Source organism: Rhipicephalus microplus, chromosome 4 (assembly GCF_043290135.1).
Source record: "Rhipicephalus microplus isolate Deutch F79 chromosome 4, USDA_Rmic, whole genome shotgun sequence".
Classification (NCBI taxonomy): Eukaryota; Metazoa; Arthropoda; class Arachnida; order Ixodida; family Ixodidae; genus Rhipicephalus; species Rhipicephalus microplus.
The window spans coordinates 11,264,651-11,290,372 of record NC_134703.1 but is presented as its reverse complement, the minus strand read 5'-3'; the positions used below and the strand labels follow the sequence as shown (position 1 = coordinate 11,290,372).

General features: G+C 49.9%; 1 protein-coding gene across 13 annotated transcripts in view; it reads right to left on the bottom strand.

Annotated features, from left to right (window-relative positions):
• LOC119171617 (bromodomain adjacent to zinc finger domain protein 2B) overlaps window positions 1–25,722 on the bottom strand; it is a 247,304-nt gene that overhangs the window by 158,872 nt on the left and 62,710 nt on the right. For 12 of the 13 annotated variants that reach the window (XM_075892166.1, XM_075892165.1, XM_075892167.1 and 9 more), the window contains 2 exons: window positions 9,808–10,033; window positions 5,142–5,303 (listed from right to left, as the gene is read on the bottom strand). In XM_075892166.1, the coding sequence (XP_075748281.1) occupies window positions 5,142–5,303; window positions 9,808–10,033 (388 nt within the window). The remainder of the gene's footprint in view (window positions 1–5,141; window positions 5,304–9,807; window positions 10,034–25,722) is intronic. The other variant, XM_075892168.1, reaches the window with a different exon arrangement.

The window sequence follows — 25,722 nt, the reverse complement described above, 5'->3', positions numbered from 1 at the left end:
AGCAGTATCGTGTTTCCCGCCACGGCGACGGTTGACGCGTGCCCTGCGGCTCGCTAAGACCGGACCCACGCTGGTGGCCGTACTCCTTCGGGATACGTGTACACCACACTGGCGCCCAACGCGGTATCAAAAGCTCTAGCTTTTGTCTGCTCTTAGCGAGTCAGTTCGCCTGCGCGATTCGGGCTCGTCGCAACATGGCTGCTTCGCGGGAATTTTGTCCGCTGTCCCTTTTAGCGGATGCCGCGTTGCACACGGAGGCCATTGCCTCTATTGACGGGAACCCTTCTGCACCCGTCTGTGTCGGCACCCCCTATTGCGGTGACGACACGAGGCGCCTAGCCGCTCCCTTTGGAGATGGCGCGTCGCTTCGGAATGGGCCTCTTGCCCTACCCGAACGTTACGCACAAGCGCCTCCGACGCCCGTCCGTGTCGACACCCCCTATTGCGGTGACGACACGAGGCGCCTAGCCGCTCCCTTTGGAGATGGCGCGTCGCTTCGGAATGGGCCTCTTGCCCTACCCGAACGTTACGCACAAGCGCCTCCGACGCCCGTCCGTGTCGACACCCCCTATTGCGGTGACGACACGAGGCGCCTAGCCGCTCCCTTTGGAGATGGCGCGTCGCTTCGGAATGGGCCTCTTGCCCTACCCGAACGTTACGCACAAGCGCCTCCGACGCCCGTCCGTGTCGACACCCCCTATTGCGGTGACGACACGAGGCGCCTAGCCGCTCCCTTTGGAGATGGCGCGTCGCTTCGGAATGGGCCTCTTGCCCTACCCGAACGTTACGCACAAGCGCCTCCGACGCCCGTCCGTGTCGACACCCCCTATTGCGGTGACGACACGAGGCGCCTAGCCGCTCCCTTTGGAGATGGCGCGTCGCTTCGGAATGGGCCTCTTGCCCTACCCGAACGTTACGCACAAGCGCCTCCGACGCCCGTCCGTGTCGGCACCCCCTATTGCGGTGACGACACGAGGCGCCTAGCCGCTCCCTTTGGAGATGGCGCGTCGCTTCGGAATGGGCCTCTTGCCCTACCCGAACGTTACGCACAAGCGCCTCCGACGCCCGTCCGTGTCGACACCCCCTATTGCGGTGACGACACGAGGCGCCTAGCCGCTCCCTTTGGAGATGGCGCGTCGCTTCGGAATGGGCCTCTTGCCCTACCCGAACGTTACGCACAAGCGCCTCCGACGCCCGTCCGTGTCGGCACCCCCTATTGCGGTGACGACACGAGGCGCCTAGCCGCTCCCTTTGGAGATGGCGCGTCGCTTCGGAATGGGCCTCTTGCCCTACCCGAACGTTACGCACAAGCGCCTCCGACGCCCGTCCGTGTCGGCACCCCCTATTGCGGTGACGACACGAGGCGCCTAGCCGCTCCCTTTGGAGATGGCGCGTCGCTTCGGAATGGGCCTCTTGCCCTACCCGAACGTTACGCACAAGCGCCTCCGACGCCCGTCCGTGTCGGCACCCCCTATTGCGGTGACGACACGAGGCGCCTAGCCGCTCCCTTTGGAGATGGCGCGTCGCTTCGGAATGGGCCTCTTGCCCTACCCGAACGTTGTCTGCTTCGTGGCATGCCGCGTTGCACCAAGAGGCCACCGCCTCTATCGACGGGCGCCCTTCGGCGCTCGCCTGTGTCGTCACCCCTTTTTGTGGTGAATACACTCCTACGTGGTAGCTGACGCGCTATCTCGTGCCCCTTGTTGTCTGCCGAGAACCTGGATTTCGGTGCGACGGCCGCTTGCGGTGCCTTAGCACATGCAAGCGTCGGGGGCGAAACAGCAGCTTCGCCGCCATTCGGCGAGAAGGGTGAGTCCCCATGCGGACAAACCTTGGCTGCTAACCAGGTAAGCGGCGCACCGCGAAGCGGCCGAGCGGGGGAGCTTTCCGAAGGCCACGAGGCCGAGAGTGAACCCGTAACGCCGACTCACGCGGCGGTTGCTGCGGTCCTGAGTGGGCGCGATACCAGACTCCCCCATTTGGGAGAATGGGAATTGCTTTCGGCAGCGAAGAGCTACTGAAGGCTCAGCAGAGGGATCCGTTTCGAGTCTCGGAGGGACGGAGCGCCGTATACGCTGCTTGCTTTGCGGCGGGCGCCGTTAAACCGTCTTGACGAGGCGCGGAGCGCCGTTACGCTGCTTGTTCTGCGGCGGGCGCGATTAGGGGGCTGAAACAGCGTGTGTCGCTGAGTCCCCGGCGGATTCATTTTGCTGGACCATGACGGGCTCCTGCTGAAATATATAGCCACTGACGACGAGTCCATAGACCCGTTTAAGGTGGTTATGCCCAAAAGTCTGAGAGCCGCACTGTTGCGATCCTCTCACGACGAACCCATGGCCGGTCACCTGAGTGGCTCGAAAGTTTTTGCAAACTGAGCAATGTTGTGACCTGGCCCGGCACGAAGCGTGGCTTTTATCGCTATTCCGTGCCTGCCACGTCTGACAAACGGTTGAGCCAAGGGTTGGAAAGCCGCCCGGTCTTATGAACCGATTGTCAGTGAGCGTCCGTGGCGCGTACTAGCTGAAAGATCCCCTTTGGGAAAACTCAGCCGTGCCCACATCGCAGACCTGAAGCCCTTTGTCACGGTCTGACGAGCTCGCGCCAGTGGCCTGCGGCACTTCGCGCAAGCAATGGGCACACCCGGAGCGACGGACCGCATTCGGACCCCGCGCCGGTATAATCTGAGGAAGCGGTCACCTTTGTGATTTCGCGCCGGACGGCGGACTTCTCCGCAACCGAAGGCCCTCAGTTTACTGTCTAGCCTCAGTATACGTTAGCTTCTTTACGGCCTTTTCTCGTAAAGAAGTTGACCCCGCCGTGTCTGCTGCCAGTGTTTCTTTTTTTTTTTTGAAGTGTTCATGTGTATTTTATGTTTTTTTTGTCTAATATTAAGTGTTATTTGTGTTTTATGTTTTTGCCGGATGTTGAGTGTCGTTTTGCTCTGTTTTTACTTTTTTTCGTGTTCGTTTCGTCTACCGCGAGGGAGCTGTGTGCGACCTTGAGTGTCGGTGCTTGCCGGGAGAGAGAGAGACGAAGGACGCTTTGCGCCTACGCTCGCGCAGCCGTCGGCGGTGTGTGTGTGTGCGTGCGTGACGCTTCAGTGCGAGCCCGAAGAGTGCGTCATGGCTTCCCCCCATCGATGCGGACGCTGGAGGTGCTGGGGGGGCATTGACCCATTGACATCAGACCGTCTGGCTGCGCTCTGCTCTCGGCCGCCGTCGAAGAAGCCCTGCTGCCGTTCCCGCCATGGCTCCTGCGCGAGGCCAGCTGAAAGCAGCTATATGCTGCCGGCCAACGCCAGGGCGCCTCGCAGCCAATTCCGGTTCGGCCTCCCTGACCACTGGAGAGGCCCGGCTACCCGCAACGCCCAGCTCCGTCATCGAGCCAGAAATGCGGGGCGGCCCCGAACAACCGAAGCGGCTTTCGTCGGACTCGCGGCTTATCGAGAGCAGGAACAAGCCATCAGTCAGCCCCCTTCCGGTACCTCTGACCTCGCACTCGGGCATCGCACCCAGCGGACACTGTCACGCCTTTACCGCACCTCCGCGCACTGGACGCTATCCCCCTTCAGCACCACGAACACTAGTGCCACGTTGCTGTGCTCCCTTCCGCAGTTATTTGTATAGTGTCATGTGTTTATTTTGTTATTTATGTTTTGTTTCTCCTTGTAATCATTTTTTTAGCAGCAGTAGCAGGGCTGGACTGAGGTTAGCTGTCGCTCATAGCAGTGTCATTTTAACTGCATGGGTGACGTCCGGCTGCCTTTTGCAGACCGGTAAAGGGCAAATTTAGGAGAGGGGGATGTGGGAATTGAGGCTGGCCCGCTGCCTTTGCGCGGGCTTTGCCGCCTCTTTTCTCATGTCCCGACATGCCTACCCTCCTTTGCTGTCTGCCGCGCTGGGAAGGGCGGAGTGACGTTTAACTCCCTCACCCGGTAGCGGATGTTGACTGTGGCGCCGCGCGGGGAGCCTCCCGAGAGGTTTTCGCGCGCTGCGTCGGGAGCAGTGAGTACAGTCCGGGACTTCAAACGGTGAGCCACGCATTCTTTTCCGTCCGTCTAGTCCCGCCGCTCGGGGCTCGTCGGACTTCGCTGACGGCGCCTCGCGCCCGATGCGAACGCTCACCTTTTGTTGCCCCGCTGCGTACTCACGGCCGAAGGGCAGTACGGTGTCCTAGTGCGTGGCCTAGCTACGCCGACCCGTCTCCCTTCGAAGCCAACGCGAGCGCCTTTGCCCTCGCTCGAGCAACCGGGCCTCTTTGTCCCGGTGTCTCCGTGGATTACCTTTACCGCGGAGACGTGCTCGTGGCACCCCTGTGTAGTACTTTGTGCCCGTGGCGTGGATAAGCCTACTTGCTTTCCCGCCGCGCCCTTTTGCAACGGGCTGTACTGCGTTGGTGTTGCCACAATAAAGTGTTGCGACTTGAGCAGTATCGTGTTTCCCGCCACGGCGACGGTTGACGCGTGCCCTGCGGCTCGCTAAGACCGGACCCACGCTGGTGGCCGTACTCCTTCGGGATACGTGTACACCACAAGGCTAACTGCATAACCTGCCCTTGGAGAAGTTCTGTCGTCACGGGCCGCTGTGCCGCTCGCTGCTCAAGCGCATACTCGCCGAGCAGCTCTTTAATTTGCGGAAACCGACCCTGCAGTGGTCCACTGAAGCCTTTGCGTGAAGCTTTGCTGTCGACAATCTTCTGCTTTTGTTTCAGCCAACTCCGAACGAGCGCGATGCGACCCGATTTCCATTCGTTTCTGCACACGCAATGACTTTTGTTTTAAAAGCGGCATCGTAGTGCACTAGAGTTTTTGGAGTCGGCCCTTCTATGCCATCGATGCTAATGCACTACAAGATGACGAAGTCCTCAGCACACGTACAAAGTGCCGCACATGGGAAACACGTATGGGCTGGAAGACGCTCCCGAAAGGAGTAGTTTTTTCGAGTGGTGTGATCGTGCGGGCCAGCGAGAAAAATGGGTGCACGTTGCAATCGATGTCTTACTTTTTTTTTTCGCGGTGGAAATCGGGTGCCCGTTACAATCGAGGGCACGGTAGAATCGAGTAAATACGGTAATTTTTTTATTAAGAAAGACATAACAGATGCCTGTTAAACAGACCGTTTCCTGAAAGTAGGTGACCTCACCATGCTCGTCTGTGTGACGTTTGGACATCCTCTCAGACAGTGAAGCTTGAATGCTACTCGATGTGCTGGCCGCAGCAGATTTCTCGGTGTCTTCCGTGTCGGACGTGCCGCTCATAGACCGGGAGTCACATACGGCAGACTCCGAGTCACTAGATGAATCCACTGTGTAAAAGAGACACCAGGAATGTGATTAAATGTAGACACTACAAAAACCAAGTCAAGCTGTGTGGTCAAACTTGTAAACTGCATCAGCCAGAGACACTTTATAGTACCTTGAGTGAACTGTACTTGCTTAATTGGAGCTAGCACCATTCAGATGCTCCTCATATTAAATGTGTAAGGGTCCGAGCTTCTTGGTACAACTTCATCTTTTGCAAAGCAGCGCAAGAACAAGTAGACAAGAAGCAACACACAGGAAAAAGTGCTCAACTGCCAACAAATGAATTTATTTTGCAAGCACGAATAAATATGCTTCTGAACATGCCAGGACGGGGGGTTTGAAAAGGCGCATGCGCCCTACGTCGCATGTATTTAATGGTACAGAGAGCGAATCTCCTTGTCAATTTTATTGAGAGTGCAATGACACATGCTGACCCTACTTTAAACATTTCACAGGCTTTGACGATTCTTCGAGCACAGGAATCCAAAGCTGCAAACAATGTGCATCTGCTGGAAAAACAGTTTGCATCTGCACCATGCACAATGAATTGCCAAATTGCTGCCTGTCTTCATTCCAAAATTGCTGGCATGTTCTCGCAACCGATCATTGACACACTGGCTTGTCTGACTGATGCACAAGCCTCCACATGACGTCGGGATCTCGTACACTGCTCCTGTTTTGTAACGGACGAAGCGACAGGCATGTTTTTTCTGGCACGCGAATTTTGCAGAACTTGCTGCATTTACTCGCTTGCAGAGGTAGCTCAGTTTTACAGGAGCCGAGTAGACTAATTCAGGATACTATTACGCCTTGGTTAAGGCAGCTGCAAGCGGAAGTTCAGTCTTGAGGTTATGATTGCGCCCTGCACTCGTCGCAAGCATTGCACACGTGGGTCTCGAATCCTTGTTGGTGGAAAGGTTCTGCTTATCAGCGCTTCGAACTTTGTCACGAAGACCACAGTACGACAAATCTTTGTACTCGCAATCGACCCTGTTATACTTAGAAACACCGGGCACCGCAGCCATGCACATCGCAGCAGCACTTTCTGCTCGAAGTCGTGCCTAGTCCTAACTCCATCCTGTACTTGGCGGGCAGACCATCACACTAGTGGGTATGCGAAAGCGAAGAAGCCGTTATGTGCATCATGGCAAGCAACGAATCATATTGTCAGCTGGCTCCTCAAAACCATGAATCTTGAGCATCGCAAGCGGACTCCGGCCAAGTTCACCATGCACCAACCGCTTGGACCAGCGGCCAACAACTTCGCGCGTCAGTGCCCCAATACGCAAAAATCAAGCACGCTGCGTGCCGATTTTTCATCGGTTTAGCTCGGCATAACTAATCATTGAAGGGGCCCTGAAACCCTTTTTCAAGTAACTATGGAATGAACTCTTTGGAAGAACTTATTTATATATAATATATAACTGTTAAACGCATGTAGTTGATAAGAAAGAGATCGCAGGTGCCACATTGGCGCTGGGGCAAAGGCTTATCGGTCCCCGAGGCAACCATTCTCCTCCCTTACTCAGCAAGCCCGCGCCGTGTCCCACTGTCTCTTTTTAATTTATTTTTCTTCCCTTCGCCCTTCGTTCATTCACTCCGTGTCCTCTCCTCCTCCTATTGTTCGCTCCCCAGCGGTGCACCCAGCGCGCCTCCTTATGGAAGCGCACTCGCTACCACGCTTGTCACATACAATTTCTGGCAACTGCATTATAACCGGTCTTTCATCTTGGCATAATGCACAATAAGCGGTATGCGTATACATAGGGTTCTATGGGAGGGTAAACGGGAGTAGAAAAAGACCGCATTGTAAGCGGTTCTGCACTATAAGCGGTTATGTTATAAGTGGTCTACACTGTATTAGGAGAAATAAAAAGAGATTTCGTTTTTAAGGCGTTGTATTATACTACAAACGATATCTAATTAGGAATTCTTACTTTTGTCTAACGTGTTTTTAAGAGAATTTTGCCCGTATTGCATACTTGTTCATATCAAATTAGAGCCTTGTGATGGAAAACATGAAGGATGCATTGCACTCCCCTGTTGAAACAAAGTCTGGCACGCAATTGAGTCGCATTCACTGTAGAGAGAAAATCCTCTTGCCTGCTCAGACATACCTTGTGGGGGAGCATGTGTGCCCAGCCTCCCTTTCCCTTTTATGGCAGCGTGACAGCTTGGTTGCAGGGACATGACTGTCCCTTTGAAAGCCAATAAATCTTTTTGCAAGGGGATAAAACACTCCTGCAGCCAGCACTCGCGATTCCCCCTTTCTCGGCGCGCGGAACGTATTTCTCCTCCTTCAGCGAAAAAGGTATTATTCTCGTCAGAGAAAGAGAAACCGGGTCATGAAACAAAACTAGCGTGCGGACGACCACACGCTCTCTCTCACACCGGCCTAGGAAGGAGGAGTCGAACCTGCAACCCCCTGCGAGCTGAGGACGACAACGACCAAGGAGTAAGCGTCTACCCTTTTTTCTGTAGTATCTCGTCACGACATTTACGCGCTATTGCCAACGTATAGCGATAAAGTGTCGTTTTGTTGACCTAGCCTGTTGCCTTATTCGCCCGAACCCGTGTAGCTGCAATGAGACAAGTTACGGACAGGGGACGTTAATCATGCACAGCACGACTGTGTGCGGCTGGAACATTAGCTAGGCTTCTGCATTAGCCGTACATAGGACGTACTCCCTACAACCATCATAGATGGTAGTGGCCCCTGTTCTAGCAAAACTCGGTCTCTCTTTGAAAAAGTTGTATATTTCCAAGGGCTTATGGCGTCATGGCAACACCATATAGTGCGAGTTGTCGAAGCAAGAAACAAATGACCTACAGCGTTTAGTCAACGCCACTTTAGCCGCATACATAGCCTTATCATTAACTTAGCAATAGCGTATGCAATCACCCTTACTGTTAAACACAATTTGCGCTGCGTGCTTTTATTTCAATGAAACAAGACGTTGAATGAAGCATTGCCGTTTACCTCAAGCTCTACGACAAGCATGGCGACTCGATACACAGATTCAATATTTATGACAGCACAGGATTTACAATTCACGAACTCAATCTTACATCATTTTTCCATTTTTCGCTTGCTTTGTGTCATAGTTGCCATAGTTACAGCAGGCAATGAATAAACCTGGCAGTGAAAGTTTCGTAAAACAACAAAACGTTAGAAGCGACCTTATGAAACGGGAATAACTCCCCTGTTTCATTTTGTGAATCCACAAAAGAATCATTTATTCATTCTAAGCAATACGTCAATTGTGGAATCGTTTGTTTTAGTACCACCATATGTATCGCACAGAAACGTCGCCTTCGAGAAATGTACATTGCTTCTTCGTGGACTCCAAGATGATCGCGGTGCAGGTTGCAATTTAGGCAACAGATATATTGCTAACCGACGCTGAACTCGGTTTCTACTCAGGTTTCTTTATCATGATTGTTATTTATTTATTTATTTAATTAATTTATTTATTTACAGTATACTACGGTCACAAAGGACCATGCAGGTGGGAAAATATACAGTTTCAAATTTACAAGCACAAATGGAGCCGTAAGGCACACAAGCTCACAGAAAAGGGAAACAATGCAATCTTACGGCATATCTAGAAGTATTACCAGCGCAGCCTGTCAGGATAAAAAAATAATACAGTTCTAAGGAGAGTGACGCACATTATAAGAAATGTAAAAGTAAACAAAAAAGAACTCTTCCCGGAATATGTCAGGCGCGTAAATGCAGTATTTGCAAATTATGAAGTAACACTGTATCAATAAAACACGTAGTGAAAAAAAAAAACGACGAAATTCAAAAGTGAAAGCGACGAACATTCACTGTTTACTGCATTTCCAAATCAATAATCAATTCTTAATTTCAATATCAATGAAGTAATGCAAAATAATGGTTGTAGGCGTGAAAATTATAGCCATTGTTTGGGAACGACTTCTTTTGTAGCGCGGAGGCATGGAAAATAAGGGCAATGTGGCCTCATGGGTGGAGTTCATATTTATTCTTAGGTTGTCCCCAACTATAGTTAAGTGAGGCTCACAAGCAGGTACTCGCGGCAGGTACCACATGTATTTACAAGAGCCTGGGTGCACACTGAAATGCCTAATAAGTGTCCTGGAAGGCTCTAGAGCCATTTTGGGTGTGGCTATGGCAATTCGATCACTTCGACAAAATAAAAAAGCATGAATTAGTTTTTTCAGACTGCACAATTTTCCAAACAATTTTGCAGTCCGTAATATCGCACATTACCCAAAATATCACACACTGACTGAAATGGAATGAAATGGTGATGACCGAGATGACAATGATGATGCTAAATCATGATAAAAACACACGTGATCATGCGCACTTATAGCTTCGCTGTTTGAGAGTTATCATGGTGTCACCATTATTATTATTACTCAGTTTTTTAGGATTAATTATTATTTCCTCTAGGCAGTCTACTACTCTACCGATGCACCTCATCTATATATGGGAGTAAAAACACCAGAAAACCGTACCACTAACGGAAGCATTGTGCTCAACCTCCTGTCGCTTGGAGCGGTGCGAAGAGGCCTCACCGTCAGGAGAACTGCGCTTCGTCCCATGACGTGATACCAGCTCGCGGCTCGGAGGACGCGACAGAGGCTGAGAGGGTGCGCCGAGTGGTGGGGGCAGTGATCCCAGGCGACCTCCGGAGGATGCCGACAGCTCCGAAGGAACACCCTCGGACCCTGACTTTGACAACTGCACATCATATGACACAATTAATTCATTCATGGATTATTACAAAGTGAGCATGCCTAATTTCTTTAGAGGTATATAAAGAATAGTAGCTGCGAGACAACGCTAACACGGACAGCATACTTCTATGCTTTCACATTCAAAAAGCATGTTTTCTCCCGGTCCCCCCACGGGCCCTTAAAGGCCTAGCCATATTATAACATGCTGTGTGGATGGGCCTTAAGTCCCCCAACATATATTTACACATGCCTATCTTTTGCCTTCAACTTTCTTTCCATAACGACAATGTCACTAAAATGCAATCACCTCCTTACATAGTACTAAATGTTAAACAGCATGCAAATTCATGTCGAATCAAGTAAACACATCTCTATTAAGGGGGGGGGGGGGAGGGGGGAATCAGAGCTATATTTCTTTAGTTTTGGTAGTAGAGCCATAAAATTTGGCGTGCTTAACAGAAAGTGCACAGAATGACAATTTACGAAGTATCATTAGAACACTTTCAGTAGTTTTGAGATAATAAATTTTTACTTGCATCATCATCATCATCATCAGCCCGACTACGTCCACTGCAGGACAAAGGCCTCTCTTATGTTCCGCCAGTTAACCCGGTCCATTTGACCTATGCATGTGGGAGGTAGTGGCCAGATCCTGCACCAGGGTGGCCAATCCTCCTCTGGTGAGGGAGTGCGTTTTCGGTGGTTGTTACCGGTGAGGCCACACCCCAGGCCTCTTAATGCAGTTCCATCGCCACGCGGATTTGTTTTTTTTTAATCCAGTTGGGAGCTGCGCGGCACCAAGAAGATTTGAACCACGGACCTTTTGTATGCGAGGCGGATGCTCTAACCACTACACCATCACTGCTCTCACTTGCATCACAGCTGTATCAAACTTTGCAAAAGCCTGGCATGACAAAAAAAACATGGTAAAAGCCTATTTGCTCTTATATTTTAGCCATAGGAATGGTTCATGCCATGACAATCTCTAAATATTTTCAACACCCCAATTTTTTTTACACAGAACATTGCATCGACGTTTGTATAATGCATTTGTTATCGTCCTGATGAATTAGCTAAACAGTAAAAAAATGAAATAGTAATTTTTTAAAATGAGAACATCATAGTATAGAGAATTCACGGGGGAATGCAATGCAACAGACCTAATGAAAATCCATCAAGCCATAGGCGTGCTAAGCTCTGGTCAAGCGGGTCTGTCGGGTCAAAACACACTTCTGAGAAAACTGGCTCTAAAGTTGCACAGCCACTAGGCGTAAATCAAAATGCCCTGGGGCTGTAATATTTAGACTCTTTGCTTTCAGGGACCTTCTTGTGCCCTTGCTCTCTTATCTTTTGTGCACCGCATGTGTTCTTTTCTTTGTTGGTCATTTTTGTCAGCTTTTTGAAGGGTGAGCCTACCAGGTTTGATATTAGAAGTTTGTAAGCATGCAAGATGAGGCGTGCTTTGGCAGTTATGGCCAAGACTTAGGTGACACAGGTACTTCTGAGAAGATTAATTGACGCGAGTTTGGCAGATTCTCTTCGGAACAAGTTCATTTCTCAACTTCACCCTGACACACTTCATTCTTCACCTGGTCGCGAAAACGTAGTTGGCGGGGCTTTCATTATTTCAGTACATTTATAAACACTTGCTGCAATACCAAGCACAGCTTGAAATGCGCTTAAATTATATCACCAACGTTTATATTCCTCGCCAAGCATTGGGCCGCTAGGTCCGGGAAGTCGGTACCCGAATTGCTGGGTGGCGGCATTCGGCAGCGATGCGCAATATGCCTAGCCGCGGCAATGAAACATCGGCATGCTATGTGCTTGACCTTGCATTTAAGAGCTGTCATGAATTTTTATATATCTCGGGAGCGCTTGTGAAGGATGGATTTGAGAGAGAGACGCGGGACGCGAGCGTGGCAAGACAAACATACTTTATCATTCAAAATGAACAAGAACAATACACAGAATTTTCGTTAAAGCACTCAATAATAATAACACTCAAAAATTCAAATGATAACTACAAAACAATCTGCATATATGGACAAACCCAAACTGGCTGTAGCTTAGTTCTAATTGATTGCTAGCCATACCCCTTAGCCTTAAGCCAATATGGCGTCAACAATGGAACGTTCTTACAGCTTGTCGAAATTCTCGTTGCCCCTTGCGATGTCGACATTTCGTCGAGTCCTCCATCGTTGACGGGCTTCTCTACTTCTTTACAGTCGCCATTGGTTGCTCCCGCCACACGAACCGCTTTTCATAGCCGATGCCCCGGTCTTCCTCTCAGTCTTCGGCCTCTCTAGGCCCCAGTCGTCAGGAACTCTCCCGCTGACGTGTCCACTCTACTGACTGGTGTGGGTGCTCCCGTTCTAGCGCGTTGTGGGGAAGCTGCAAGTCTACCGGGAACTGCTGGGCAAGCTGGTGGCAAGTCCAGGCAGCCTCACTCGAGACCTCCGAGGTCGACGGCCATTTCCCGGGTTCTTCGCTCCGGCATCCTTCACGGCTCGGGTCATGTGCCACGAGCTTTTCTCCGGCCAATCTTCAGCGTTAACGAGGCTGGTGCACGTGTCCTGGGGTGACTCTCTACTCGCTCACTATAGCCGCGCTTTCGTGTGCGATGAGCATGGCCGTGGTTACTCGCTTGACAGCTGTGGGGTTCGCTGCCGAAGCGTAAAATGCAGATTCGCAATTTTGAGGCGCTACCGTACGTCGTATGATTCGATTTGTTTCTTGCAATGAACCACACTGTGTCTTGTTCACTTTTGCATGCCTGCTAGTGCCCGCAAAGTTAGGATTCGCTTTGAATAGCTGTTCGCTCGATCGCGGAGCACACCGTCACAGTTCCTCTTTCAAGGTACGCTATAGTAGACCGCTAGTACAAAGGAAGTGGTACCATTGCCTGCTGGTCTTCGTCACGAACTCAGAAATGCCGGCGGGCGGATTATCTAACAGCGAGTTCAAAGAGTGAACTTAATACAGGTCCGAGGTGCGCTTTGCGATGTTCGCTACGGGCGTGTCGCGCTACAGCAGAGTGATGATCGAGTTTATTGGAGTATCTGCTAAAGCATAATTATCATGGATCCGCGGGGCGTGTCGCGCTACAGCAGTGTGATGATTGAGTTTCCTGGAGTATCTGCTAAAGCGTAATTATCATGGATCCGCGAACACAGAATGAGTCAGAATGTGCTTAAATAGTTTGATTTTCAACAGCCATGGTCTCGAGATGTGATAGCTGCAGCTGACACACACACAGAGTGACTATCGGACCAATGGTGTAGCGTGCCGGAGCATCTTGGCGGCCCCAGCCAATCGGGGGCCTTGAAACGACCTTAAAACATTTGCTTTTTGTGTGCTTATTTTTGAAGGGAGGAGTCAACTGAGGCAGGAAATTCGAACAAAGAAAAATTCTTCATCCAACAAGCCCAAGATCACCATGCCTGGTTGCCCCATTACTGAGCAATAATTTTTTGAAAAACACGTTTTCTTTTATTAATTTTTGCAATACCTTTCACTACCTCTGTGGCCGCAACAATTTTTAACAGCACTGTGTAGGCTGAGGTTTTCAGGGAAGATATCTTCGAATCCTGCAGAAACTGAAAACGAGATATTCGGAAAATCAATTTTTTTTTTGCCTTTTTTCGAGATTTTATTCCTGCGTCCCCCCTTAAAGATAAAACACAGAACACTATAGCTAACTTGCATGCATTAGTCTATGAGGCCCGCTCTTTTCATCAACACAATGCGGACCCTTTGCTTGCATAACCTTCTCAAATGTTTTCCATTAGTTCCCTGCCCAGCCTTTTATATTCTGAAATGATACTGTAGAATGCTACTGTAAAGTTTCGCTATCTTTATTTGGGTCTTCAATTGTGGTCATAATCTCAGTTTGCACCATTTACCATATCTACTCACGTAATAATCGCCGTCGCATAATAAACACACCCTAAACTTTAGTCATTAAAATTTGGATTTTTATTTTCCCCGCGTAATAAACCCACCTCCTAAATTTGTCCGCTGCAGTCCCGCTAATCCACACTTGGCGTATCCTTGCCCGTGGGATCTTATATGTTTTTTATTATTATGCTGAGCCCCCTTGACCACCTCGATTCGCTCCCTCCTCTTGTTCGCCTGCTGCTGCGCGCCGTATAGTTTTTTTTTTTCCATCTGTGTGCAGCACGTACCCAGTATTTTTTAAATATTTATGCACCACAGCGTGGGTTCACGAAAGATGTAAGTGTAGAGACATCGCAGCTGACAAGCACACAGCTAACAAAAGTTAAGAAACTTCCCACACTAACCGACGGTCGCTTCCTGCAAATACGAAACATTAAGGCACAACCACATGCACACGATTTTCGAGTGACAACAGGATTTGCTGTCACTATGGCTAGTGCGAAGGGCTATTCGTCCCCATCCCGTCGCAGGTTTATAAACGCGCCCCCAACTTTGCTCCAATTTTATTTTTTTAAAGAAAAGTTGCGTTCATTGCGCCAGTAGATACGATACCTAGCCCCATGCTTCCGTTTTAAGGGGGAGGCTACACCGGAAACCAAACGTTTATTTTTTAAGATATCTTCATGAAACTTTCAGGATATGTTCACTACACTCAAAAAAGAAAAACTGCAAAGTTTCATGAAATTGTGTTCAGGGGGTTCTAGAGTTGCTGAGGTCTAACTGGGTGGTTCAATTGTGTGCCTGAGGAAGAGCCGGAAGAAATCCCAGGACATACCAGAAGGCTGAAATTTTTTGTGGTCATCCCTGGATAGATATCTTAGGACGCTAAAGAGCCGTTTTTTTCTAATTTACCCCCACCCAAACATTTATGCAACTTTGTATTTGATGTAGCCAGCAAGTATGACATTTACAAAAAATAATTCTTTATTAATAATTATAGGCACCAATTTCCAAAAAAAGAAGCTTATTACACCCTGGCAAAATTATTCAGAAGCAGAATAAAAAAATGGCACACAAATATGATAAGCAGTTCTTGAAAAATGCTAGTTGTGGTGCTTTCCTCAGCACCACAACTAGCTGAAAAATCCATTTTGAGAAAACGGGCTTTGAAAGTTCAGCACATGTGTTTTCCTCAAAAAGCTCCAGCAGAGTAGCTTCAAGTGTCCTTGTGCACTTTTTTCCTCATTTGTCGTCCCTCCATCTTCTCTAAATGCCATTTAGATTGCTTTTTTTGTCTTTTTTTTTTTGCAGATAAAGGATTTTTTTTAACAGCCGGCTGCATCAGTTCAAATTTTTTCAGCGTTGCTGGCGTAGATTCGACTTTAGCCCAAACAGCGTCTCGAGGTCTCGAATTCGTTTTGATTTGTTCCTTAATTAGAAAAGGATCTTAACGTGAAGGGTCGACAGCCAATGCACGCTATATGCAGACGTGCTGGTTCTGGCGATCTTAGCACCACTCGGTGTCACGCTCGACAGTACCGATTCAGAGCACGGGCTGGATCTAGCGGTCTCGGACACGCTCGATGAATTCGCGGCTCCAGGTACACCTGGTTTGTCGGAATCTGGACTGGTGGCAGCCGACAGCATAGTTTCACCAGCGCAACCATCTACGCACTGAGCCTTTGCAGCAGAAAAGCGGAATTTTGATTCTCGTAGAATCCGCATAAAGCGTTTTCGCGCTCCGAACTAGCGCACCATCTTCGGCTTCGTTGTCGGCATCATGCGCAGCAACAAAAATAAAGAGCACAAAACATGTGCAAAACAAAAAAAAAAAGAAGAGAAACTGATCGAAAATACAGCGCAAGGCAAAAAGCGGCCCGTAAGCAAACGTCTATAGACATCAGACTCTGGAGTTTTGCGGACACGCAGCACCACCTGTCCACGCAGTTTTGAGTAGTGAAAAGCGGACCCCATTGCACAGTTTGCTGCACAACCAGGGGCAACTACAGCCGCAAACAGGTGCAACTACAGCGTACAAAACAATGATTGAGCTAAATATTAGATTATTTGCGCATTGAACACTCAGAAAAAGAGCTAGGAATTTCTCTGCGCTAGTCGGACGCGTCGCTAAACCGCCGTGAAGTGCTTGCTGGTTCTCTCACCTGAATGACGGCAAAGTCAAGAATAGACGCAATAGCTCCACGCTCTATGACGCTCTATGAAAAAAGACCCCCAGTCTGCGCTACTGTTGCGTTGGGAATTGCCATGGACGTAGATGACATCAGTTTTACTGATTTCCGCAGCTTTCGCAAAGCGGAATGGTGAGAGTGCTAAATACAGGCCATTGCGAACATGTTGGGTAAGCGAATACTCGCGCTATCTGCAGCCGTTCGCTTGAGTAAGTGTGATAATATAGGTCTCCTGTTACTGTTTTGCATAGCTTTGACGGAGAAACGTAGTAACTTCGATTATGAAGCTTCACTTCACTTCACTTCACTTTATTACCTTAAAGACCCCCTAGAGGGGGGTATTACATAAGAGGTGAGAAACATACAACAAATGTAATACATATGCAGCATGGGTACAAGTATGAACAGGGGTAACCAATACAGAAATAAAATAATACATGTGCAGGATTGTGATGCGGGTTCTTGTTGCTGATTTGTTTCTCCCGGGCTGAGCCTCAGAGAGTTTTGTTAATAAGGACAAAGCCGTTCGGTTTCCAAGAAACACACAAAAAGTTTAATTGAAAAGAAAAAAAGGCAAAGATTCCTCACAAAACAAAACACTTAATAAACAGTTGACTGGACATGACGAAACACATCTGTAAACACCCAACAAAAACGTTCAAAGTCAGTAACTAAACCTAACGTTCGAAAGGGGCTGAGTGATGGGAGTAGCGCAAGAGTATCGGTGCAGTCTCACCCACAAGTTGGTTTTCGGCGGTGATGAGAAACCGGAACGCCGTGACTCCTGCGTCACTGCGTGGGCTGGACGAGGACGAGGGAACGCTGGCTGCTGGCGACACGTCGAAAAGCCCTACCAAATCGTGATGGTTTCGGCTTGAGGAGCGTGGACACGTCGGAGACGGGAGAACGCAGGCTGGTGGCGACGCGTCCGGGAACTAGGGTCGACCTAGTCAAGCAGCTGGGCGCACAGCTCGGGCCCGGAGCCCGACGGCTGTAGCTCGCCTGCCGGAACCGAAGTCCGCAGGCTCTGGAAAGGAGTTCAGGACCGGATGGCCACGGTCCTTTGGAGCGGGAACCCGACAGCAGGAGGCCCCGGCCGGTGGAAGTCCTGTAGGCTCGGGTCCGGAACCCAACGGCCCATCTTCAGCGCCCGGTCCGGTGACGACCTTCCGCTTGCACTGCCTGCCTCGAATTCCCCTTGCTCTGGTCTCCCCAGGCTCCTGCTTCAGCTCTGGCCCACTTGTCTCGTTCTCATTGGAGATACTACTGTTTCGTGGTGTCAAGCCATTGGGCCTTGAAATCTCCGTGTTCGCTGCCCATTGGATGTTTTACCTTTTGTTTACTTCACGTCCTGCCACGCATCCTCGTGCTTGACGCTCTTTAACGTCGTCATTCTTGTTTTAGCAGCACCGCACGTGCACTCTGGTATTTCTCCTTTTGTTTTTTTTTTTTTTTTTTCGTGACGCGCACTTTTCGAAGGCGCGCACTTTGAACGCGCACCACACATCACATACGCCCCCCTTTTATTCAAGTTTTTTTTTTTTTAGAAAAAAAAAACTGCCGATGAGTGCGCGTTCTGCACTCCGTCACAATTAAACCACATATTTGCACCACGCAGTTCAACACATCACCGGGCTACAGTTCGCTACATCGTCCAAATGTCCACACTTAAACTTTAGATTCACCCAATTGCATTTAAAAGTTCTGAAACCCGGAATAAACCTTTTTACTACAAAATCGACTATGGACAAAGCTACTTGTGTCCGCATCTAAAAGTCGAAGTCCAGAAAGAGCTACCGGTTTTCTAACCCTACACTCAGGTTATCGCGTCCCAAACCAGACGCACTGCCCTTCTCGCGCGTTTCGAAAGTAACTGTGGCAAACATGCTTTTATGCACTTTCGCTGAAACGCGTGTCTGCGCCCCCGCCGGCCACATGAACGCTTACCGGTCACAGAGGAACAGGGCGCGGTCTCGAGCCGTCGGCGTCGACACGAAACGCACTGAGACACGAATGTCCAAATGCCACAATCTCTCACACAAATGCTTTCTTTTAGTTCACCATCTAATGAACACAAGCTCGGGGTGCCCTCAGCAAGCCCAAACGCTCCGACAAGCGTGTGAGGTTCCTGGATTCTTGAGAAGGGATGCCGTTGTGCTCGGTCATTATACAGCTCATCTTGAGTGGACTTAATTATAGGTTCAAAACCAATCACGTTCTCAGGTTCAAGACCCTGTCTGGCATTCTCCATACCTACTATCGAGCCCACCTCCGATTCGATACTGTTTATTTTGAAGAGTGCTTCAGCACTCCCATCGTGTTTTCTCGGACAAATAGCAGTTACGCTATCCTGTGAACTAGAATCCCCTCTCTCTCTGAGTGAGATATACGTATGGTCTAGGACCATTGACGTGGTGCCTGCTGCTACCTCTGTCGGTACAAAACAATCAGTGGCCACTATATCAGAGCCTTCATGGCATTCGCTGCCATCTTCCCAATGACGTTCTAGCGCTCCTTCCATGGAGCTATTGAGAGGTAGCCCTACCCCTTCCCGAAATGTGCTCGGCCTCTGAGACGTTCTGATACACACCTCATTCTGCATGGAGCTTCTTCGTTCCCTGCTATCGAAGCTTTGCTCCACAACATTTTCCACAGCTTCTAGGTCGCCCATATCCAGGCGCTCTTCTTCATAGGTGCTTGGCCTCTCAGAGGTCCCCAAGCAGCTAACGGAAGTAATATGTTCCCAGCCAGAGAAGCTTTCCGTCGCTTCAACAAACTCCTCATGACTCCTGCCTTCTTGGCTGTCCACCTCTCTGCCTTCCTCTATCTGAGCTTCTCGCTCCGAAGTAAGGCTGTCGCGAGGCTCGAGGCCAACCTTGCAGGAATCGACTTCCCTCCAGCAAACGCTGCTATCGGAGCAAACATTCACCGCTTGCTCGACCTTCTGCATCGCCAGCTGCCCCCTTTTCGCCATCGCAAGCTCGAGTCGCCGCTCGAAGTCCACCCTCTCTAATTGGAGCTGCTGCTTCAGTATGCGTGTCTGACGCTCTAGCAACACTTTATTTTCACGCGTTACGCGCTCTAGCTCCTCCTTCTTAGCTCTAAGCACCAATTCAAGCTTTTCCTTCGCCGCCTTTCGTTCTGCAGCCCGTTGCTCACGCTCCCTCTCCATCCGCTCCTCGTACCATACTCTAAACTCCGCTCCCGTCAGTCCCATTTTATCCGCCAACTCAATTAACTCCCACGTGTTCGTCATCGTGTTAACCGCGTCAAAAAATCTACTGGAAAAACAAACGACTTTGTCCTGTCGTGGACGCCAATTTGTGATGCATGGTTCTTGTTGCTGATTTGTTTCTCCCGGGCTGAGCCTCAGAGAGTTTTGTTAATAAGGACAAAGCCGTTCGGTTTCCAAGAAACACACAAAAAGTTTAATTGAAAAGAAAAAAAGGCAAAGATTCCTCACAAAACAAAACACTTAATAAACAGTTGACTGGACATGACGAAACACATCTGTAAACACCCAACAAAAACGTTCAAAGTCAGTAACTAAACCTAACGTTCGAAAGGGGCTGAGTGATGGGAGTAGCGCAAGAGTATCGGTGCAGTCTCACCCACAAGTTGGTTTTCGGCGGTGATGAGAAACCGGAACGCCGTGACTCCTGCGTCACTGCGTGGGCTGGACGAGGACGAGGGAACGCTGGCTGCTGGCGACACGTCGAAAAGCCCTACCAAATCGTGATGGTTTCGGCTTGAGGAGCGTGGACACGTCGGAGACGGGAGAACGCAGGCTGGTGGCGACGCGTCCGGGAACTAGGGTCGACCTAGTCAAGCAGCTGGGCGCACAGCTCGGGCCCGGAGCCCGACGGCTGTAGCTCGCCTGCCGGAACCGAAGTCCGCAGGCTCTGGAAAGGAGTTCAGGACCGGATGGCCACGGTCCTTTGGAGCGGGAACCCGACAGCAGGAGGCCCCGGCCGGTGGAAGTCCTGTAGGCTCGGGTCCGGAACCCAACGGCCCATCTTCAGCGCCCGGTCCGGTGACGACCTTCCGCTTGCACTGCCTGCCTCGAATTCCCCTTGCTCTGGTCTCCCCAGGCTCCTGCTTCAGCTCTGGCCCACTTGTCTCGTTCTCATTGGAGATACTACTGTTTCGTGGTGTCAAGCCATTGGGCCTTGAAATCTCCGTGTTCGCTGCCCATTGGATGTTTTACCTTTTGTTTACTTCCCGTCCTGCCACGCATCCTCGTGCTTGACGCTCTTTAACGTCGTCATTCTTGTTTTAGCAGCACCGCACGTGCACTCTGGTATTTCTCCTTTTGTTTTTTTTTTTTTTTTTTTCGTGACGCGCACTTTTCGAAGGCGCGCACTTTGAACGCGCACCACACATCACAAGGATCAGTATACATATTACCAGGTGTAAAACATTGCCAAAAAAAAAAAAAGAAGACAAAGTGAGAACCGGTGGCACAAAAAGGAACAATGTAATGTATTCAAATCGAAAAGAAACGAGTGACATTTTGTGTAAATGTTGAGTCGCACATTACGGTGGCGAAATCAGTGGAAAGGCCATTCCAGTCAGAAGCTGCACGAAATAAGAAGGAGGCGGAAAATGTCGTGGTACGGGCGCTTGGCCGGCCGACATGAAAAGAATGAGTGGTGCGGTGAGATGTGCGGGCAGGAGGCAAGATATAGGGCGGGTGGCCGAGTTGACTGTGATAGAGCTTGTGGAACAAAATGAGGCTGGAAGCTTAACAGACCCTCTGACCGCAATGCGCGACGTGCAACAGTAGACTGGTGACGACTGGCCGCGATAAACATCGCACACACTGCGACTACTAATAATCTGAAGTTATCGCCACCACACAGCATTATGCACAATAGGGCTTTCAAGGCTCTAAGTGCCGGCTTTAACTAAGAAATGCGAACACATGCGTCATACAGGTAAATCACAAAACAATCGCGATGACTTTTTCATTTTCCGTTGGTTTTCAGCATTACCAGAGCTATTTCGAAGGTATCGGTTTTGCCTTCATAGTACACTGAGAAAGTGGACACGCATGTATCCACATTTGCAGTATGTACACCCTGAAGACAACCGTCAACAGAGCCTTCGAGCATGCGTAATAAAACACTTCAGTGCACAGCAAGCAACTGCAAGCAATCACGCAAGCAAGAATGCAACTGTAAAGTGAAAATCACCAGGACCATTCGTGCAGGATAAAGCGAGCTTCGTACTACTGACCGCATAAATTGTTCGTATACGCACTTAGTTTAGTGCTTGCCTCAAGCTCGATGTCAGGGAATGCTCGCTTGCACTTAAATTGCCAGGTGCAGCACTCCAAAATAAATTAAACATATTGTTACTCTCGCTACTCCCGCTCTCCATCCCCCCAACGTCGCCAGTCTCGTTCTCCACAGTCCCGCCAATCATCGACCATCTTTCCCTGCCTTCCCACGAGGTTATTCGACGGAAAACTAAGTGTTGCAGCACCCGGAGGTGGTGCTGCATCGCTCGGACTGACAGAAAATCCTCTCCTGACGATATGGACAGAACAGAATTTTATAGGCATAAAAGTAGACAGCGTACACGTCACTGCTCTTGTCGACACTGGCGCACAACTTTCCGTGATGACGAGTAATTTTCGCTGCAAGCTCAAGAAGGTTCTCACACCTGCGACCACTCAGTTCGTCCGTGTTGCGGATGATGGAATAGCATCTATGGTTGGAATGTGCTCCACCCGTGTGAGCATTGCGGATCGACACATAGTTGTTCTCTTCACCGTCCTTGATAAATGCCCCCACGACGTAATCTTAGGCCTCGACTTCCTGTCCGCGCATTCTGCCCTCATAGACTGTTCGACCAGTACGCTCCATCTACACTTGCCCGCAGCAGAACCTCTTGCACAACGGCCGAGTCACCTCTGCACAACGGGACACGCGCACCTCCCTCCACAGACACTGACCGACATAGAGCTTGTCTCAATACCACCAGTTCCCGACGGTGACTATGTTGTGACCCCTATCACCGATGTCCTCATAAACCGTGGCATTACATTACCGCACTCCATTCTGTCTGTCGCAGGAAATTCCACATGTCCCCATGTTGTCAACTTTAGCTTGACACCTCAAGTTCTGCCACAAGGGATCTCTTTAGCGTTGCTCCGCACCTTAGAAGACAACGCGGTAGATGTTTTCGCGATGGTCGCTCCATCTAACCTCCACGCTCAACATCAATCTGCCACTTGCTCCGACAGCGCTATTACGTCGATGATTGCTTCCAACTTAACGCCACAGAAGACTGATGAGCTCCACCGGGTTCTGCTGTCCTACTTCGACGTTTTTGACCTCAGCGGCCGTCCGTTGGGGAAAGCTACTGGTATGACTCACCGCATAAACACTGGTAATGAGCATCCTACTCATAGGCATCCATATCAAGTGTCGGCAGCCGAGCGTCACATTATCCAAAGTGAGGTCGACAAAATGTTCACCAAGGACATTATTGAGCCATCCTACAGTCCTTGGGCTTCTCCTGTTGTGCTAGTCCGCAAGAAAGATGGTACATGGCATTTCTGCGTTGATTATCGACACCTCAACAAAATTACAAAAAAAGACGTGTACCCTCTGCCACGAATAGATGATGCGCTTGATTGCCTCAATGGGACCCACCATTCTTCCTCCATAGACCTTCCTTCCAGCTACTGGCAGATAGAGGTAGATGAAATGGACCGTGAAAAGACGGCATTCGTCACCCCTGATGGCCTATATCAGTTCAAGGTCATGCCCTTCGGCCTCTGTAACGCTCCAGCCACCTTCGAACGAATGATTGACTCCCTGCTCAGAGGATTCAAATGGTCCACCTGTTTGTGCTACTTGGACGACGTCATCGTCTTTTCACCAACATTTGAAACTCATATAGAGCACCTATCAGCCATCTTAGGTATCTTCCGACGCGCTGGCCTGCAGCTCAACTCGTCGAAATGTCACTTTGGACGCCATCAAATCGCAGTACTTGGCCATTTAGTAGACGCCAACGGTGTACAACCAGACTCGGCAAAAATAAGCGCCGTCAAAAACTTTCCTGTACCACGATCTGCGAAGGATGTACGCAGCTTTATAGGACTATGTTCCTACTTCCGACGCTTCGTGAAAAATTTTGCGCACATAGTGAGGCCGCTTACGCATCTCCTCAAGAAAGACATCCCGTTTTCATGGGGCTCCGAAGAGGCTTCCGCGTTCTCGACCCTCATCGCTCTTCTCACTACTCCTCCGATTCTGGCACACTTCAAACCTGGTGCCCCTACGTAAATCTGTACAGATGCAAGTGGACATGGCATTGGTGCAGTGCTGGCTAAGACACAACATGGCCATGATTGCGTTATTGCATATGCCAGCCGCCTCCTATCCGCACCTGAACGTAACTATTCGATCACAGAGTGTGAGTGCTTGGCTCTTGTATGGGCGGTGGCGAAATTCCGACCTTATCTATACGGACGCCCATTTTCGGTAGTTATTGACCACCATGCGCTCTGCTGCCTCAACTCTTTGAAAGATCCATCAGGCCGCTTTGGTCGCTGGGCTTTGCACCTGCAAGAGTTTTCATATTCAGTGGTCTACAAATCTGGCCATCTACACCATGATGCCAATTGCCTCTTCCGGTACCCTGTCAACAATCCTGAGGACACTGACGAGCCCACGGAGAACTCTATCTTGTCAGTGTCTGACTTCTTTAACATTGGGGAAGAACAGAAGCGCGATTCAGTGCTGCTTGACATCATCAGCCGCACGAAATCCTCCCCAAATGATGCTTCTGTCCGCTACTTTGTCATTCAAAAAGGTGTGCTATACCTCCGCAATTTCCGACCAGACAGGCCTGACCTCATTGTCGTGCCTAAGCATTTGCTTAGCACGACAAATGGGTAGCCGTGATTACAGACTACGCTACACGCTACGCTATTACGCGAGCTCTACCGACCAGCTGTGCAACCGACGTCGCAGACTTCTTGTTACGGGACGTAATATTGATTCACGGTGCTCCGAAACAACTCCTCACAGACCGTGGCCATACATTTCTATCCCAAGTCATCGCCGAGATTCTGCGTTCTTGTTTCACGCAACACACACTGACAACCGCTTACCACCCTCAAACAAACGGCCTCACGGAACGATTTAACCGTACTCTAACAAATTATGCTCGCTATGTACGTGTCGCCCGACCACCGAGACTGGGACCTTGCCTTACCCTATGCAACTTTCGCGTATAATTCAACCCGCCACGACACAGCGGGCTTTTCGCCATTTTACTTATTGTACGGAAGAGAGCCGACTTTACCGCTGGACACAGTCATCTCAGCTAACACCTTGTCCACCAGAGAGTATGCCCACAACGAGATTGCGCGAGCCGATCATGCCCGTCAGCTCGCTCGCGCTCGGCTGATGGCGTCGCAAACCAACCAATGCCGTTGCTACGATGCGAAACATAGAGACGTACATTTCGCTCCCGGTACCCTCGTTTTACTCTGGTCCCCTCATTGTCGGCTGGGCATATCAGAAATACTGTTGTCTCTTTATACGGGACCTTACCGTATATTGCATCCAATAACACCTGTCACCTACGAGATCAGCCCCATCAATCCATCATCATCTGCTGTGCAGTCCACTGATATTGTACACATATCGCGGATCAAGCCCTACAAGAATGCGTCAAGTAACAACCTTTAAAGCACCAGGACGGTGCCTCCGCCGCCGGGGGTCATGCTACGTGCCAGTGCATAGAGACAAAGAAGAAAAGCATATAGACTGGCGCAAGCTAATCTCTGTGGCTGGCGCTGCTCGCTTAACCGGCTGAAAATACATCTGCGACTACCCCTCCAAGTCGGTCTCCATGCACTGGCACGTAGCAATATTTTGCATTCTGCCCTCATTTCATTTTTATGAGCTTCCTACTTTTATGGAGCAAGCTTGGATTGAAGGAAGAAGCTTGCCAGGTCCTTGATTTTCAGGAAACTACGCCTAAAGACCAACGAACGAGGAGGGCCTATGCACGTTAGCTTGCGGACGGTTCTCTGTGTACTACCCAATTATGACCAGCGCTGCGACGGGGGCGCTGATGGCAGCATTTTTCGCAGCGCCGCCTGGGCACAGTCTGACATCTATCGAAGCAGACGGAGCAGACAGCAACAGTGAGACGAGCGCACCGGACGTGCCATTGCCAGGAGGGACCGCCCCCACTTCCAGCCAATGCCAGGCGTGCTTTCGCCCGCGAGATATGAATGAGCTGGCCTGGCCAATCAGGGCATCGCATCGCAACTTGTAGAGACAGGGATAGCATCTCAACCGCGTCGTTGACGCCATTTTTAAAGACGTCAAGCGAGAGAGAACGAATTCATGATTAAAATAAGACCAATATGGTGCGGGACGGCCGCATGGTCTCGGAATGGCGCGCGCTAAGTTTGGTTTCATTTTGGCTTTTGCTCATGATTTAGGCGCTGCGGTGACCTCAAAAATAGCATTTTTTTTTTGCACTTAGGGGTTGAATTAGGCACTTATATTTACGGAATACGTAGTTTGTGTGACATACAACCCAAAATCGTTTTTTTTTGAAACCAGGC